We start from the raw sequence: 15,439 nt of genomic DNA on the forward strand, positions 1-15,439 counted from the left end.
GAGGCAGCCCCAGCCCCCCAGACACAGGGAGGACTCACTGGTCGACGCTCTTGGCGATGGAGGCCATGATGAAGAGCACGGCCTCTGTCACCTCCCAGGGCGGGTTCCCGTCCTTGAGCGTCGCGTAGAGCTGTGGGAGGGACACCAGCTGTCACCGAGGGGCCAGGAGCCCCAGCACCAACCCCAGCCCCACGGCCTGCTCCTGACCCATCCCAGCCCCACGGCCCTGCTCCTGACCCATCCCAGCCCCTTGGCCCTGCTCCTGACCCATCCCAGCCCCACGGCCTGCTCCTGACCCATCCCAGCCCCACAGCCCTGATCCTGATCCATTCCAGCCCAAAACTCCCACCCTCACCCATCCCAGCCCCACGGCCTGCTCCTGACCCATCCCAGCCCCACGGCCTGCTCCTGACCCATCCCAGCCCCACGGCCCTGATCCTGACCCATCCCAGCCCCACGGCCCTGCTCCTGACCCATCCCCAGCCCCACGGCCTGCTCCTGAACCATCCCAGCCCCACGGCCTGCTCCTGACCCATCCCAGCCCCACGGCCTGCTCCTGAACCATCCCTGCCCCACAGCCCTGCTCCTGACCCATCCCAGCCCCACAGCCCTGATCCTGATCCATTCCAGCCCCTTGGCCCTGATCCTGACCCATCCCAGCCCCACGGCCTGCTCCTGACCCATCCCAGCCCCACGGCCTGATCCTGACCCATCCCAGCCCCAAACTCCACCCCTCACCCATCCCAGCCCAAAACTCCTCACCCATCCCATCCCCAGACTCCCACCCACCCCAGCTGTGGGCCCACAGAATCCCCACATTCCACACTGTGGGACCACAGTGGCTTTCCCCAACATGTCAGGAACCTCCTGGTGCTCCCACACCTCCTGCTCTCCCAGAACAGCTCCCACCACACAATTCCCTGTGCACAAGGTATGTGTGACTTCCTGCAGTCTCAAAGGCCACCAGGGCTCGGTGACGTCCCCTGGCATTTGCCTGCACCCCACTGCACTCCCACAAACCCACCTGAGCAAAACACTCCACTGAGCCCACGAGGAAGATGAGGTCCTTCACCAGGTCCGAGACACGCATGCGGAACTCGCCGAAGTCATCGGTCTCCTCCGGGACTCCCTCCTGAGGGACAGCAGGGACAGCACAAGGGCAGCTCAGGGCAGCTCAGGCTCCCCCTCAGCCACAGCCAGGGCAACACCACCAATTCTGTTTCAAGGAGACCCAGCATTCCTGCCCTCCTGCTGCAACCAGGCTGCTGGAGGGTCTGCAGAGCTGTGCCCAAGGGAAACACGACCAGCCTGAGCACACACCGTGTATTCCTGCTCCAACAAGTGAGGAAGGCATGGGAAGCAAGGGGATGAGGAGGGGAGGAGAGGACAAACCATCCCAGAGTGCACGGAGGAAAATACCAGCTGGGGCTAGTGAGCCATGTCCTCCTTATCCCAATGAAACTGCCTCAAGCAGGGACAACACAGCCTCCAAGGGGACACACACATCCCACTGCCCTGGCAGTTCCACAGGGGACACACACATCCTAGTGCTTGCACAGGGATTCACACATCCCACTGCCCTGGCAGTTCCACAGGGGACACACACACACATCCCAGTGCTTGCACAGGGATTCACACATCCCACTGCCTCTACAGGGACACACACACACATCCCAGTGCTTGCACAGGGATTCACACATCCCACTGCCTCTACAGGGACACACACACACATATCCCAGTGCTTGCACAGGGATTCACACATCCCACTGCCTCTACAGGGACACACACACACATCCCAGTGCTTGCACAGGGATTCACACATCCCACTGCCTCTACAGGGACACACACACACATCCCAGTGCTTGCACAGGGATTCACACATCCCACTGCCTCTACGGGGACACACACATCCCAGTGCTTGCACAGGGATTCACACATCCCACTGCCTCTACGGGGACACACACATCCCAGTGCTTGCACAGGGATTCACACATCCCACTGCCCTGGCAGTTCCACAGGGACACACACACACATCCCAGTGCTTGCACAGGGATTCACACATCCCACTGCCTCTACAGGGACACACACACACATCCCAGTGCTTGCACAGGGATTCACACATCCCACTGCCTCTACAGGGACACACACACACATCCCAGTGCTTGCACAGGGATTCACACATCCCACTGCCTCTACAGGGACACACACACACATCCCAGTGCTTGCACAGGGATTCACACATCCCACTGCCTCTACAGGGACACACACACACATCCTAGTGCTTGCACAGGGATTCACACATCCCACTGCCTCTACAGGGACACACACACATCCCAGCTGTTCCACAGCGACACACACCCACACACCCCAGCAGCTCCCCAGGGACACACACACACATCCCAGTCCATTCCACAGGGACACACACAAACACACACACACTCACACACACCCACACACATCCACACCCACACCCACCCCCTGGCCACTGCACAGGCCCTTACGTGGTCGGAGTCGAGCTGGCAGTGCCGGGCCAGCGCGTGCAGCAGGCGCTGGATGTAGGCTTTGAAGATGCTGTGGATCACAGCATCGTCCGTCTTGTACAGGTGCTCCCCCAGTCTATACCAGAAGTTAAAGGAAATTTCTACCACCTGTTTGGAAAGAAAAACACAGCATTTTGTTACAGAATAGCAGAACATAGCTATTCCCCCACTGCGTCAGTGGTCCCAATGGAGAAACAGAAACCCTGGCCCTGGGTGGCAGCAGTGGCAGCACCACAGATGTGTGTCAGAGCTGCTGTGCCACACAGTGGTGGCACAGGGACCAGCTGCCCCAGATCCACCGATTTCTCTGCCTGTCACTTGTAAAGGGCTTGGGATCCTCCAGTGACACTGAAGAGCTGCCCCAGCCCCTGGCAGCCAAAGCCTCTCCAGCCCAGAACCACCCCAGAGTGGGGCATGGGGCACTGGGAGCAGCTTGGGCTGCAAGTGGATGCAGCCCCTTTGTGGTGGGATCTTTAATTTATTGTGTGGTTATTGCACAAAAACCATGAGTGCAGATTTAGTCAGGAGCAGCTGCAGAGCTCCATGTCCCCCTCAGCACTGATGGCAATGATGGATGAGGTCGTGGCCAAGGAACACTGAGCTTAACAGGCCTGGGAAGGGAGGAAAATGGTCCCAGGGACCCAAGGGTCCCAGTGTCCTCCCAGGGGCCTGCTGGAGGACAGCCACCCATGGCAAACCAGCCAGGCAGCAGCTTCTATCCACTGCACACAGGCAGGGATCGGCTACTGGCACTTAAAGGTTTGGGAAGAATAAAAGGATAAAGAATTAAATAAAGGATAAAAAGAGACCAAAACAATGACAAGTTTTGTTCCTAAGGCAGGTGGGCAGGTGCTTTGATATGAACCAGCATTTCAGCCACTCACAGGGCAAAATTCCCAGAACCACAAATTCCCACTGAGCTCCACCTGAACGTGTGGGAAAGCACTAACAGGGGTTTCAGAGCTGTGCTGGCAATCCCAGGACACCCAGAGTGAAGCCCACGAGTGCAGAGCAGGGATTCCAGAGCTCCCAGGGCCATGACTGGGCAGCAGCAGCAGCAGCAGCAGCAGCAGCAGGAAGGATTCCCCCGTGCCTGGCTGCAGCTCACCTCGTACTGCGGGTGCCCCGCGCAGATGAGCAGCAGCTCCAGCGTGCGCAGGTCGCCCAGGCCCTGGCCCGGCGTGCACACGATCTTGTCCAGGAACGTCTCGCACAGCTCGGTGAACACACGGCAGTAGTTGAGCACCCTGCGGAGGGACAGGGGCTGCATCAGTCTCATGGGCTCTACTCCAGTGCAGAGGGAAAAGGGGGCAGGGGCTGGATCAGCCTCATGGGCTTTAGCCCAGTGGAGAGGGAAAAGGGGACAGGGGCTGGATCAGCCTCATGGGCTCTACTCCAGTGCAGAAGGAAAAGGGGACAGGGGCTGGATCAGCCTCATGGGCTTTACCCCAGTACAGAAGGAAAAGGGGACAGGGGCTGGATCAGCCTCATGGGCTCTACCCCAGTGCAGAGGGACAGGGGGACAGGGGTTGGATCAGCCTCATGGGCTCTACTCCAGTGCAGAGGGACAGGGGCTGGATCAGCCTCAGGAGCTTTATCCCAATGCAGAGGGACAGGGGCTGGATCAGCCTCAGGAGCTTTATCCCAATGCAGAGGGACAAGGGGACAGGGGGACAAGGGGACAGGGATTAGATCAGCCTCACAGGATTTACCCCAGTGCAGAGGGACAGGGGGACAGGGGTTGGATCAGCCTCACAGACTTTACCCCATGCTGGACATGGTTGGGCCAAACTGTGCCCACGGCCTTGGGCAGAGTGAGAAGTCCCAAATTCTGCTTTGCCAGCAGCTGGGAGACACCCCAGCAGGGGAAGTGGGTGCAAACACTGCACTCCAATAAGCAAATCTGCTGAAATAGTGATCTCAAACTTCTCCAAAAGCCCAGTGAGGGCACAGTTCCAGTCCAGCCCAGACCCTGGCTTCCTCAGGTCTCTTGCAGTGAACGGCCCAGACCTGCCCCCAGGACTTGGGTGTGACCCCACGAGTGCCCAGCACAGGGACGGGCACTGCCCAGCTCCAGTGCCCCCAGCACTGCTGATGCTCTGGCACTGCTATCTCCCTTTGGAGGCTGACATGGCACCAGCAGGTCAGGGCTGTCCTGCCCGTCCCTCCCGGCCACAGCAAGGTCCCTGTCCCTCACTTGTCCAGGTCCTCCCGTGCCACAGCCATGTGGTAGGCACTCTCGAGGGTGAGCACGCCCTGGAAGAGCTGCAGGGCCAGGGGCAGGTTGGTCTCCACGTTCTCGATGGCGTAGAGGGCCGAGCACACGCAGTCCGACGCGGCCTCGTGCAGGTTGGACGAGGTCTTGTCCTGTTGCTGCAAGGCACAAAAGCCCAGCAATTATCAAAGGGTCACGGAACATCCCGAGCTGGAAGGGAGCACAGGGATCCCAGATGCAGCTCCTGGCCCTGCAGACACCCCAACAATCCCAGGGAGGGGAGCTCCGGGGCTGTGCCCATTCCCAGGCAGCCTGGGCAGTGCCAGCACCCTCTGGGGCAGAACCTTTCCTGCTTCCCAGCCTGACCCTCCCCGGCACAGCTCCAGCCATTCCCTGGGTGCTGTAACTGGTCACCAGAGCAGAGATGAGAGCTGCTCCTCTGCTGCCCCAATTATACCATGCAATCAGACAGTAATGAAACCACCAGGTTTTTGTTCTTGTTCCCACAATGATTTGGTCTTGGAGATCTAATTCAACGCAAAGAATTCTGTGGAAACAGTCCTGCACAGCCACAGCCCCCACTGGCCTCGTAACCTGCTTCCCTGGACACTGCAGGCCAGACTGACCCTTCCCCAAGGGACCCTGGCAAATTCCCTGGCAAGCACAGGAGGGGAAACACCAGCTGGAACCCAGGGCAGCCAGGAAGGAAGGAAGGAAGGAAGGAAAGAAGGAAGGAAAGAAGGAAGGGGCGGAAGGAAGGAAGGAAGGGGCGGAAGGAAGGAAGGGGCGGAAGGAAGGAAGGAAAGAAGGAAGGAAAGAAGGAAGGAAAGAAGGAAGGAAAGAAGGAAGGGGCGGAAGGAAGGAAGGAAGGAAGGGGCGGAAGGAAGGAAGGGGCGGAAGGAAGGGGCGGAAGGGAGGAAGGGAGGAAGGGAGGAAGGAAGGGAGGAAGGAAGGAAGGAAGGAAGGAAGGAAGGAAGGAAGGAAGGAAGGAAGGAAGGAAGGAAGGAAGGAAGGAAGGAAGGAAGGAAGGAAGGAAGGAAGGAAGGAAGGAAAGAAGGAAGGAAAGAAGGAAGGAAAGAAGGAAGGAAAGAAGGAAAGAAGGAAGGGGCGAAAGGAAGGGGCGGAAGGAAGGGGCGGAAGGAAGGAAGGAAGGGGCGGAAGGAAGGGGCGGAAGGAAGGGGCGGAAGGAAGGGGCGGAAGGAAGGGGCGGAAGGGGCGGAAGGGGCGGAAGGAAGGCAGGAAGGCAGGAAGGAAAGCACCATGCTGCTCATCACCTGGCTGGACACAGAGTCATCACTCCCACTGGAGGAGAGGTGAGAGCAGGGGAGTCCTTGGGGGGGATGGAGACAAGGTTTCCACAAGTGTGGAATATTGACCAGGGATGGTCCTCACCTCAGTCCTGCTGGGACTGCCCAGTGTCCCCCCTGGAGCCCCCAGCTCCTGGGAAGCACTCACCAGCACCTCGAAGAGCAGGGACAGCAGCTTGCTGTTGGCCATGAAGGTGCTGTCCAGGACGCCCAGGTTGAACCAGCTGCCCAGGCAGCGGAAGATCTTGATGAGCATTTTCTCCTCATTGCCCGCCTTCTCCACACATGTCACCTGCAGGGACACGGCACAGCCAGTCAGGATGTGACTCCTGTGGGTGGTCAATGAGAAATAACCATCCTCTGGAGACCCCATGAGAACATTCCAGAGGCAGGCTGCTCCCAGCACCCTGTCACCAACAGCCCTGGACTCAGTGAGAGGGAGGGACAGAGCCCACAGGAGCAGGAAGAGCAGCTGGAGCAGCTCCCTCATCCCCACTCCTGCAGGATCCCGTGTTGGGCCAGCAGAGCACAGCCATCAGGGATGCTCACACCTGACAATCCCAGTTTAACTCTTCTCCCAGAAAAACACCTCTGCAGAGAGAGGCTGCTGCTGAGAGCCAGACCTGTCCCAAGGGGCATTCCAAACATGCCACCCCGGTGTCCAAGCCAGGATGTGCTGAGCTGTGGGATGGCAGCAGCTCATTCCCAGTGCTGGCCAGTGCTCCAGCTGTGCCCCAGGGCCAGCAGAGCCCTGCCCAAAGCCCCAGCCCCGACTGGCACAGGGAAAGGGGGAAGAGGTGGACAGGCAGGACATGGAGAAAGATCCCAGACCCCCCAGACTGGCCCAGGAATCCTTGCACAAGAGATCTTCTCACTTGACACTTCAGTCCTAAAGGCAGAATGTTGGACCTCATCACAGTCCCTGGAATGCTGCATTTTGTAACTGAAAATGGGAATTTGGCATTTAAATCCCACACAGAAAATACAAATTTGGCTCTCCAGGTAGGTGGTGGAAATGCCCATGCTGGCACCAACAGGAAAAGCTCAGGAAAGCTTCAGGCAGGTGCAGAGGGAGCAGAAATGTGCAGGGACAGGGCCAGCCCTTGGTGATCCTGTGTCAGCTCTGAGCAGCTGCGAGCACCAGAGCGAGGTGACACTGCCTGTGTCCCCAGCATGTCAACCAGGATCTCCCAGGGATGCTGGGAAAAGCTGGGGCTGGACATGGCTGGAGGGGACAGCGCGGTGTGGGGGTCCCCTGGTGTGCCAGCTGGGATATCCGAGGAAAACGTGGGGCTGGAGAGGACAGCACAATGTGGGGACTCCTGATCCTCCAGCCAGGATCTCCCAGGTGTCCCCGGAAAAGCCGGGGCTGGCAGGGCAGGGTGGTCCTGGGAGGGGACTCGAGGAAGGTGAAGGAATTTCAGTGAGCAAGGACTTGCTCAGACAGCTTCTCCCAGAACAGGTGGAGCTGGGCTGCCCTGACGGCTGCAGTGGCACTGGCAGGGAACTCTGCTGGGATACACATGGATTGGGGGAAGAGGCTTCTCCAGCAGCACCTGAGCTGCTGGGCAGGGGGCACAGCTCAGCCCCATCTCCTGACACAGGATAAGGGGAAGCAGCCTTGGGCTGTACCAGGAGAGGCTCAGGTTGGATACCGGAAAAATTCCTTCCTGGAAAGGGCTGTCCATCCCTGGCACAGCTGTCCAGGGAGGTTTGGAGTCTCCATCCCTGTTGGGATTTCAGAGCCGTGTGGCAGTGGCACTCGGGGACACGGCCAGCGGTGGCCCTGGCAGTGCTGGGAACGGTTTGACACGCGGGCTCTGAGGGCTTTTCCAGCCCAAGCAAGGCCCCGGTGCCGTGGGGCAGAGGCAGCTGGAGGCTGCTCACCAGCAGGGACACCACGGTGCTGGAGTAGTAGGCCAGGTCCTCGATGATCTCGGTGCGGCGGTTGGCGCCGATGCGCAGCGAGCGGCTGTGCACCTCCTCGGGCAGCACCGTCAGGATCTCCAGCAGGAAGGGCAGCGACGTCACGTCAGTGCTGTACCTGCCACGGGCACAGGGGACACCTCAGCGCTGGCAACAGCACCACAGGGCTGCAGGGCACCCCGCACCACGGCAGGGCTCTAAGGCCCCTTCCCACCCCACGCATCCCACGGATTCGGCACCAGTCCTGCCTCCAGGACAGGTGGTGTCCAGCCACAGCCCTGCCAAGAGGAGCCTCCAGCATGGCTCAGCCCAGATTTACAACAGAGCAGTGACAGAAGCTTTCCCAGCCCATGAGCTCTGGGAGTCCAGGTGCCACTGCCCAGACCAATCCCACCCCCTCCTGTTGCCAATGGACTCAGAGTGGTGTCACTGTGCAGCAGCGTGTGGGGACATCTGGGGACACCCAGCCCCACTGCTCCATCCCGCAGCACAGACACAGCTGAGGGAAGAGGGATTGTCCCGAACAAAACAGGGATGAGAAAAGCGCTGAGTGTTGGGCTGTGAGCAGGGAAGCGTGCACGGCAGCCAGCCCCTCCTGCCACCACCCAGGGCAGCTGAAATCAGCCATCACAGGAGAAAAACTTCCCTTTCCTGCACCACGCCCGCCTGACACAGCCCACAGACAGGAACAGTCACTCACTTCTCCACCAGTGTCTGCACACAGCCCTTCCACGAAGCCATCTGCAGGGCAAGGTCAGCTATTGCCAGAGCGAGCTGGAAGGGAATGGAAACACACGGATCAGTGTGGGGAGTGCTGGGATGTGCCCAGAGACAGGGCTGGCAGCAGCTCCGGAAGCCACCCCAACATCCCTGACAGCAGGTAATTCAGGAATCATTCCCAACACGGCTCATGGGGTGGGAACTCAGGATCCATCTCCCCCATCCCTGCCTGTGCACAATCCCTGCAGTGAGCACCAGCTGCCCCGAGGGCTGACATTCCCTGCCACAGCACTCAGGGGCTGCACGAGCACCCTGCCTCAGCCTGGGGGTGTCAGGCCCCCCAGTGCCACAGGAACGTATGGATAATGGGAATGAAGGGTGCAAGGATATCCCCCTGAGCACCCAGGGCACTGCCAGGCTTGTGTCCATGGCAGAGCACAGGAAAACCCCTGCTCCTCCTCTCCAAACAGCAAACAAGGATGTAACTAAAGGAACCAAGTGATGAAGGAGGGAAATCAATCTTGTGCAGGCCAGGAGCAGGGACCAGCCTTCCCTGTTGTCCAGCCCAGGGAGAGTGGCTGCCAGGAGCAGGACATGGAGGGGGCAGCTCCATCCCCCCTGTCATCACCCACCTGTGTGACAATGACCGGGGACAGGTCCTTCAAGTTCTGGATGTGGGACAACAAAGAGTCCCGGAGTGAGGCGTGGGAATCCGTGGGGAGTTCATAGAATGAAGTTTGGATCTTCATCTTCATGGTCTGCGCTGCGAAGTAGCAGGACTCCACATCCTGGTGGATCTGCAGCAGCTGGTCCGAGATCTCCCAGGCATGGACCTGTGGGAGAGGCAGGCTGTGCTCAGTGGGCAGGGCTGATGGGGGGTCAGGCTGCTGCAGACAGTCCAAATTCCCAATGGACACACAGCCCTGTCCTGCCGGGGCGAGCCCAGAGAGGCCCTGGAGCTGCTGCAGGGCTGGAGCCCCTCAGCTCCCAGGGAGCCAGGCTGGGAGAGCTGGGAATGCCCAGCCTGGAGAGGAGAAGGATCCAGGGAGAGCTGAGAGCCCCTGGCAGGGCCTGCAGGGGGACTGGGGACAAGGCCTGCAGGGACAGCACCCAGGGAATGGCTCCCACTGCCAGAGGGCAGCCATGGGTGGGATCCTGGCAATGAGCAATTCCTGCCTGGGCTGGGCACACCAGGCCCACCTGAGGGCCCACAGCAGGACTCCAGAGCTGAACACGGATGTGCCTGAGAGCTGGAGGAGAGCCAGGCAGGAGCCCAGGGCCTGCCCAGCCCCATGGCAGCTCCAACCAGTGCCAGGCTGGTCTGAACCCAAAGGCTCAGTCCTGAGTGTGGGATGGGGGCACTGGTGAGCCAGGGAAACACCAGGCAGAATCCAGAGCCCCTGGCTGGGCTGGAGCATGGGAACAGACCCACAGCATCCCTGAGTCACTGAGGGCGGAAAAGACCTTCAAGACCATCGAGTCCAAGCAAGCTGTGCCCCATCCCCAGAGCCCATCGAGTGCAACAGGTCCCCAGCAGTGCTGAGGCCACCACTGCCCTGTGTCCCTGTGTCCCCAGGTGCCACATCCCCATGGCTCCTCACCTCAACCCCTCCAGGTTCAACCCCAGAGCCAGTGGATCTATCCCTGCCACATCCAGGCAGCAGCTCCCCACAGCTTCCCATGGGACACTGCACATTTTCCCCATGGAGTGCTGCTCCATCAGCACCCCTGAGCACAGTGTGATGCTCAATGAGGTCAATGAGAGCCCTTGTGCTGCTCCATCAGCACCCCTGAGCACAGCGAGGCCAAGCAGAGCCCTTGCAGAGCCTTCAGACAACTCCTCTGCTCCTCCTTCCCCAGCTGCCTCCATGACAGGGCTGTAACTCCAGCTACCTCTGGTGTAAAACTGGCCTGGAATGACTCTAACAGGAGTGAGAAAAGCCTGGAGCCACTGCTGGCATAATGGTTCCCCCTGGATTTATTTATCCCCACAGGGAATCCCCACGCTGGGAATAAACAAGAAGTTAAACTCCACACCTCCAACTGCCAGAATCCCACCAAACCCTCTCAGTAAACTCCTTCTCCCCTCAGTTAACAGCCTGGTAATTCCCAGTTTGGATGGACAGGATGGCAGTCACAGGAGATCCTCCCAAACCCACCACCCCAGGGCACATGGATAATCCGTCTGGGAGCCCAGCTCAGCAAAGAGCACAATTATTAATGGGCTGTGAGCACCAATGACTGCAAGAAGCTGCTTCTATGCCTGAAACTCCTCATGGCACATTCAGGAACTCTACACAGGCAGAGGATTTCCCTCCCAGAAAGCACTTCCTGAACCCCAAACCAACCTCCCCTCGATCCACTCCAGAGCCCCAACACCCAGCTCACAGCCATGGATCCACACAGAAATTCTCCCAGGGCTCTGCTCCAGACACCAGGGATGCAAACTCCAGCCAATCCCACCCTGGGTACAGCTCCTGTGCCTGAGGAAACCCCAGCCAGTCTGCAATCAGCCTTCACACAGCTCCCAGCACACGGCTGGCTGAAGGAGCCTCAGATTCTGGGATTTAGGTCAGCTTGCACCGAGCTCCCCAGAGCTGGGCAGGCTCGGAGCTGCTCTGCCACATCTGGCCCTGTTTCCCAGGACAGCCAGCAGGAAAGGGAGAGCGAGGCTGCTGGGGGAGCTGAGGGACAAACCTGAGCCCTCCAGACACAAACCTGAACCCCATGTCCTGCCTGAGATCCCAGGGATGGGAACTGTGGGGATCTCACTCAGGTTTGGGGGTCCCCAGTGCCAAACCTGAACCCTCAGAGTGACCCAGGCACCCAAACTCGGCTTTAGGCTTTGCCTTTTCATCCCCAGGATGGGATTCATCCCACAGATACACTTTCAGAAGGCTTCACCCCACACAGGGTAACACCACACCACTTCAGAAGGCTGCAGGCATCTGCCCTTGCTGTTCTTTGCCCACCCTTTTATGCCCTCACATTCATGCAGTGCACCTGTGTGCCCTCTGCTGCCTGGGCACACCTGGGCACCCCATGGCTGTCAGTGCTGCTCACCTGGGCACCCCATGGCTGTCAGTGCTGCTCACCTGGGCACTCCCTGGCTGTCAGTGCTGCTCACCTGGGCACCCCATGGCTGTCAGTGTTGTCAGTGCTGCTCACCTGGGCACTCCCTGGCTGTCAGTGCTGTCAGTGCTGCTCACCTGGGCACCCCATGGCTGTCAGTGCTGCTCACCTGGGCACCCCATGGCTGTCAGTGCTGCTCACCTGGGCACCCCATGGCTGTCAGTGCTGCTCACCTGGCACTGGAGGGGCTCTGAGGTCCCTTCCCACCCAACCATTCCAGTATCCCCTGATTACAACCCCAGAAAGGCAGAAACCAGCAGGAACCCCACCCTGAGAGCTCGTCCCAGCAGAGGCAAATGGGACAGAGCTGAGCAGGGCTGGGCACTCTAGAAGGGGCACAGCCTGCCCAGGGGTGCCAGCAAACAGCCCCTGGCAGGTGGCACTGCAGGGACACGGCTTGGCACAGAGGGGAATCCCAGCAAACATCCCTTGGGGGGTTAATCCCAGTGCCCCCATCCAGACCAGGGCACGGGGACACCTGAAGGACACACAGTGAGTGCCCAGCCAGGGCCACCAATGCCACCAGTGCCACCAAGCTGGGAAAGGTCCCAGAGAAGCACCCCAGGAGCCTGGCACAGGACCCATCCCTGAACTGGGACCCTCCCTCCTCCAGCTGCCCCTGCCAGGGGGAAATGGGGGCAGCAGCAGCAGAGCCCCCAGACCCAGCTATGGACATTCCCTTGGAACTCCAGTGGGAGCTGCAATGTGGCTGCAGGGAATTCAGGGGAAATGGGGCAAACAGGCGTTTGCGGGAACGAGGAGCGGCAGGATTGGCCAGAGGGAGCTGGGACACCCAGGGCAGGAAATCAGTCCCGCTCCCGGGGAGGGCTTGGGGAGAGCAGGGAGCACAGAGGGGACACTGCCCAGCTCCGGGAGGGGAAACATCCACCTCTTGGGGAGGGGGCACAAAGGGGCTCCAGCAGGACCAGGTGGGGTCACAAAACACCGACAAGCACCCCAAACCCGGGGGAAACTGTGTCCTGAGGGCTCTGGGGACTGAAGGAGCCCTTGGCTCCATCCCCTCACGGATGCCGGCAGCTCTCTCACCCCAGCCGGCAGGAGAAGCACAAATTTCCCTCCGGGAGCCAATTCCTCCTTCCCAACTCCCTCAGGACTGTGCCAAACCTGCCCAGCCCCTTTTTCTTGTGTTAATTCCGGAACTAGGGAATGGTTTGGGTGGGAAAGGACCGCAAACCACCCCCAGTGCCCCCCCTGCCATGGCAGGGACACCTCCACTGTGCCAGGCTGCTCCAGCCTGGCTTTGGGCACTGCAGGGATCAGGGGCAGCCCCAGCTGCTCTGGCAATGCCAGCCCAGGCAGGAATTGCTCATTGCCAAGATGCCACCCATGGCTGCCCTCTGGCAGGGGGAGCCATTCCCTGGGTGCTGTCCCTGCAGGCCTTGTCCCCAGTCCCTCCCAGGGCATTCACAGGGATGAGGCAGCCACAGAGCAGCGGCAGCGGCAGGGTAGAGGCTCCCCGAGGCCGCCGAGGGGCCGCTGTTCCCTGCCCCGCCCCACCCCGGATGCGGCCCGAGGCCTCCCCGCGAGCCCGGGCCCGGTACCCGCCGCCCGCGGCTCTCACCGAGCGCTGCAGTTCGCCCAGCCAGCAGCTGGCCCGCTCCTTGCCGCTGGGGTCGGGGTCGTGGTAGAGCGCCTGCACGGCCTGCTGGACGAGCTGCAGGCTGGGCCGGCCCGGCCCGCGCTCCATGGCCGGTCCCTCAGCGCCGCCCGCCCGCCGCCATCGCCGCTCCGCCGCACCGGGCCGGCCCCCGGAAACGCGCCCGTGCGCCTTCCGTTCCGCCGGCCTCCCTCGCCGCTGCCCGCTCCGCCCCGTTCCGCCTCTCCCATCTCATCGCATCCCATCCCGACCCGTCCCGTTCATCCTATCCCATTCCGTTCCATCGCATCCCGTCCCGTCCTCTCCCATCCCGCCACGGTTTGTCCCACCGTCCCCCCCCTCCACGCCCTGCCCGGAATGGGTTTCCGGCGGTGCTGCGGCCAAATGTGTCCGGACGCACGCGGCGCGGCGGGAAGGGTCTGGGACTCTCCCCTCAGGCCGGAGCGCGGGGTCCCGGTACCCCCGGGGCTCCAGAGACCCCCTCAGAGCGGATTGTGGGTCCCGGTACCCCCGGGGGCTCCAGAGACCCCCTCAGAGCGGATTGTGGGTCCCGGTACCCCCGGGGCTCCAGAGACCCCCTCAGAGCGGACTGTGGGTCCCGGTACCCCCGGGGCTCCAGAGACCCCCTCAGAGCGGATTGTGGGTCCCGGTACCCCCGGGCTGTCCCGGGGCTCCACAGACCCCCTCAGACCGGAGTGTGGGGTCCCGGTACCCCGGGGGCTCCAGAGACCCTCTCAGAGCGGATTGTGGGTCCCGGTACCCCCGGGGGCTCCACAGACCCCCTCAGAGCGGAGCGTGGGGTCCCGGTACCCCCGGAGGCTCCAGAGACCCCCTCAGAGCGGAGCGTGGGGTCCCGGTACCCCCGGAGGCTCCAGGGACCCCCTCAGAGCGGAGTGTGGCGTCCCGGTGTGAAAAACGCCAATCACTTGTTTTTAAAATTTTTAAAGTTTAATAGCAATTAAATGGTTATAAAAATAGTAATGCAATTGGAGTAATAATAATCTGGACAATTGGGATTAGGACAATATGAGACAATAGAAACAAAGAGTTACAGGTAGTCCGGATACCTTTTCTGGGCAAAATAAGCCCGAAGAAGGACACCCGCTAACAAAGGATTAACCCTTAAAAACAACAGCCTGTTGCATATTCATACACCTCATCCATGATGCATAAATTCCATTCAAACACAGGATTCTGTCTGGGCAGTGTCAGCTTCTTCCTCTTAATCCTAACATCGCCTTCGAGGCGGGAAAAAGTTCATTTCTTCTGATAAGAGGGCAATAAATTCCTTTTCTCTGAAAGATTCAGGTGTCCTGTGGCTGCTATCTGGTGCGAGTGCCTCATTCTTTTATTAAAAAAATATCTCACTTACAAAGTTCTTATTTTAACTACAAAAGTTACTTTTTAATTACAAGAATACATTTACATGTGAATATAGCACTACTAATCAATACATCAAAATACACATAGTAAATATCTGCCTAGAGCAAGTGCATATAATAATAGGCACTTTTCACACTGGTACCCCTGGCCTGTCCCGGGGGTCCCACTGTCCCAGCCCCCCGGGCTGTCCCACGGGGGTCCTGCTGCCCCTGAGGGCTCCCCCTGTGAAAAATGCGTATTTTATGATTGGCTTTTGGCAAATATTAAAATGAATATTATATGTGTTATGTTGGAAAGTAATGCTGTATTAATTCTCTTAAGTAGTGCGGTGAATACAGTTTCAGGTTATAACAAAATGTTGAAATAGAAGCTGTGCTATGTAAGATACTGATCCCGCCTTGTTCCTCATCCCAATCAATGTAATTTTAGGATGGGGGGTTTCTCTGGAGCCCTGACCCCACCTTTTTCCTCATCTTGACGCTGGTTTGGTGACAAGCCTGGAGTCAAACCCAATGTGTCGGCAGGCAGGGGAACTGGATTGGGAAGGACTTTGGGGAAAAACTCCTTTAATTTCCTTTCCCCCATAATCACCGTTGGA

General features: G+C 59.6%; 1 protein-coding gene across 1 annotated transcript in view; it reads right to left on the reverse strand.

Annotated features, from left to right (window-relative positions):
* Positions 1-13,676, reverse strand: part of TNPO3 (transportin 3) — a 22,091-nt gene extending 8,415 nt beyond the window's left edge. The window contains exons 1-10 of the mRNA XM_074540269.1: positions 13,423-13,676; positions 9,341-9,541; positions 8,689-8,762; positions 7,950-8,106; positions 6,211-6,354; positions 4,738-4,913; positions 3,649-3,787; positions 2,502-2,648; positions 1,025-1,132; positions 39-130 (exon numbers count right to left, since the gene is read on the reverse strand). Coding sequence (XP_074396370.1) covers positions 39-130; positions 1,025-1,132; positions 2,502-2,648; positions 3,649-3,787; positions 4,738-4,913; positions 6,211-6,354; positions 7,950-8,106; positions 8,689-8,762; positions 9,341-9,541; positions 13,423-13,548 — 1,364 coding nt within the window. The 5' untranslated portion in view covers positions 13,549-13,676. The remainder of the gene's footprint in view (positions 1-38; positions 131-1,024; positions 1,133-2,501; positions 2,649-3,648; positions 3,788-4,737; positions 4,914-6,210; positions 6,355-7,949; positions 8,107-8,688; positions 8,763-9,340; positions 9,542-13,422) is intronic.
* Between the last annotated feature and the right edge of the window lie 1,763 nt (positions 13,677-15,439).

This window comes from Zonotrichia albicollis, chromosome 4 (assembly GCF_047830755.1).
Source record: "Zonotrichia albicollis isolate bZonAlb1 chromosome 4, bZonAlb1.hap1, whole genome shotgun sequence".
Taxonomy (NCBI): domain Eukaryota; kingdom Metazoa; phylum Chordata; class Aves; order Passeriformes; family Passerellidae; genus Zonotrichia; species Zonotrichia albicollis.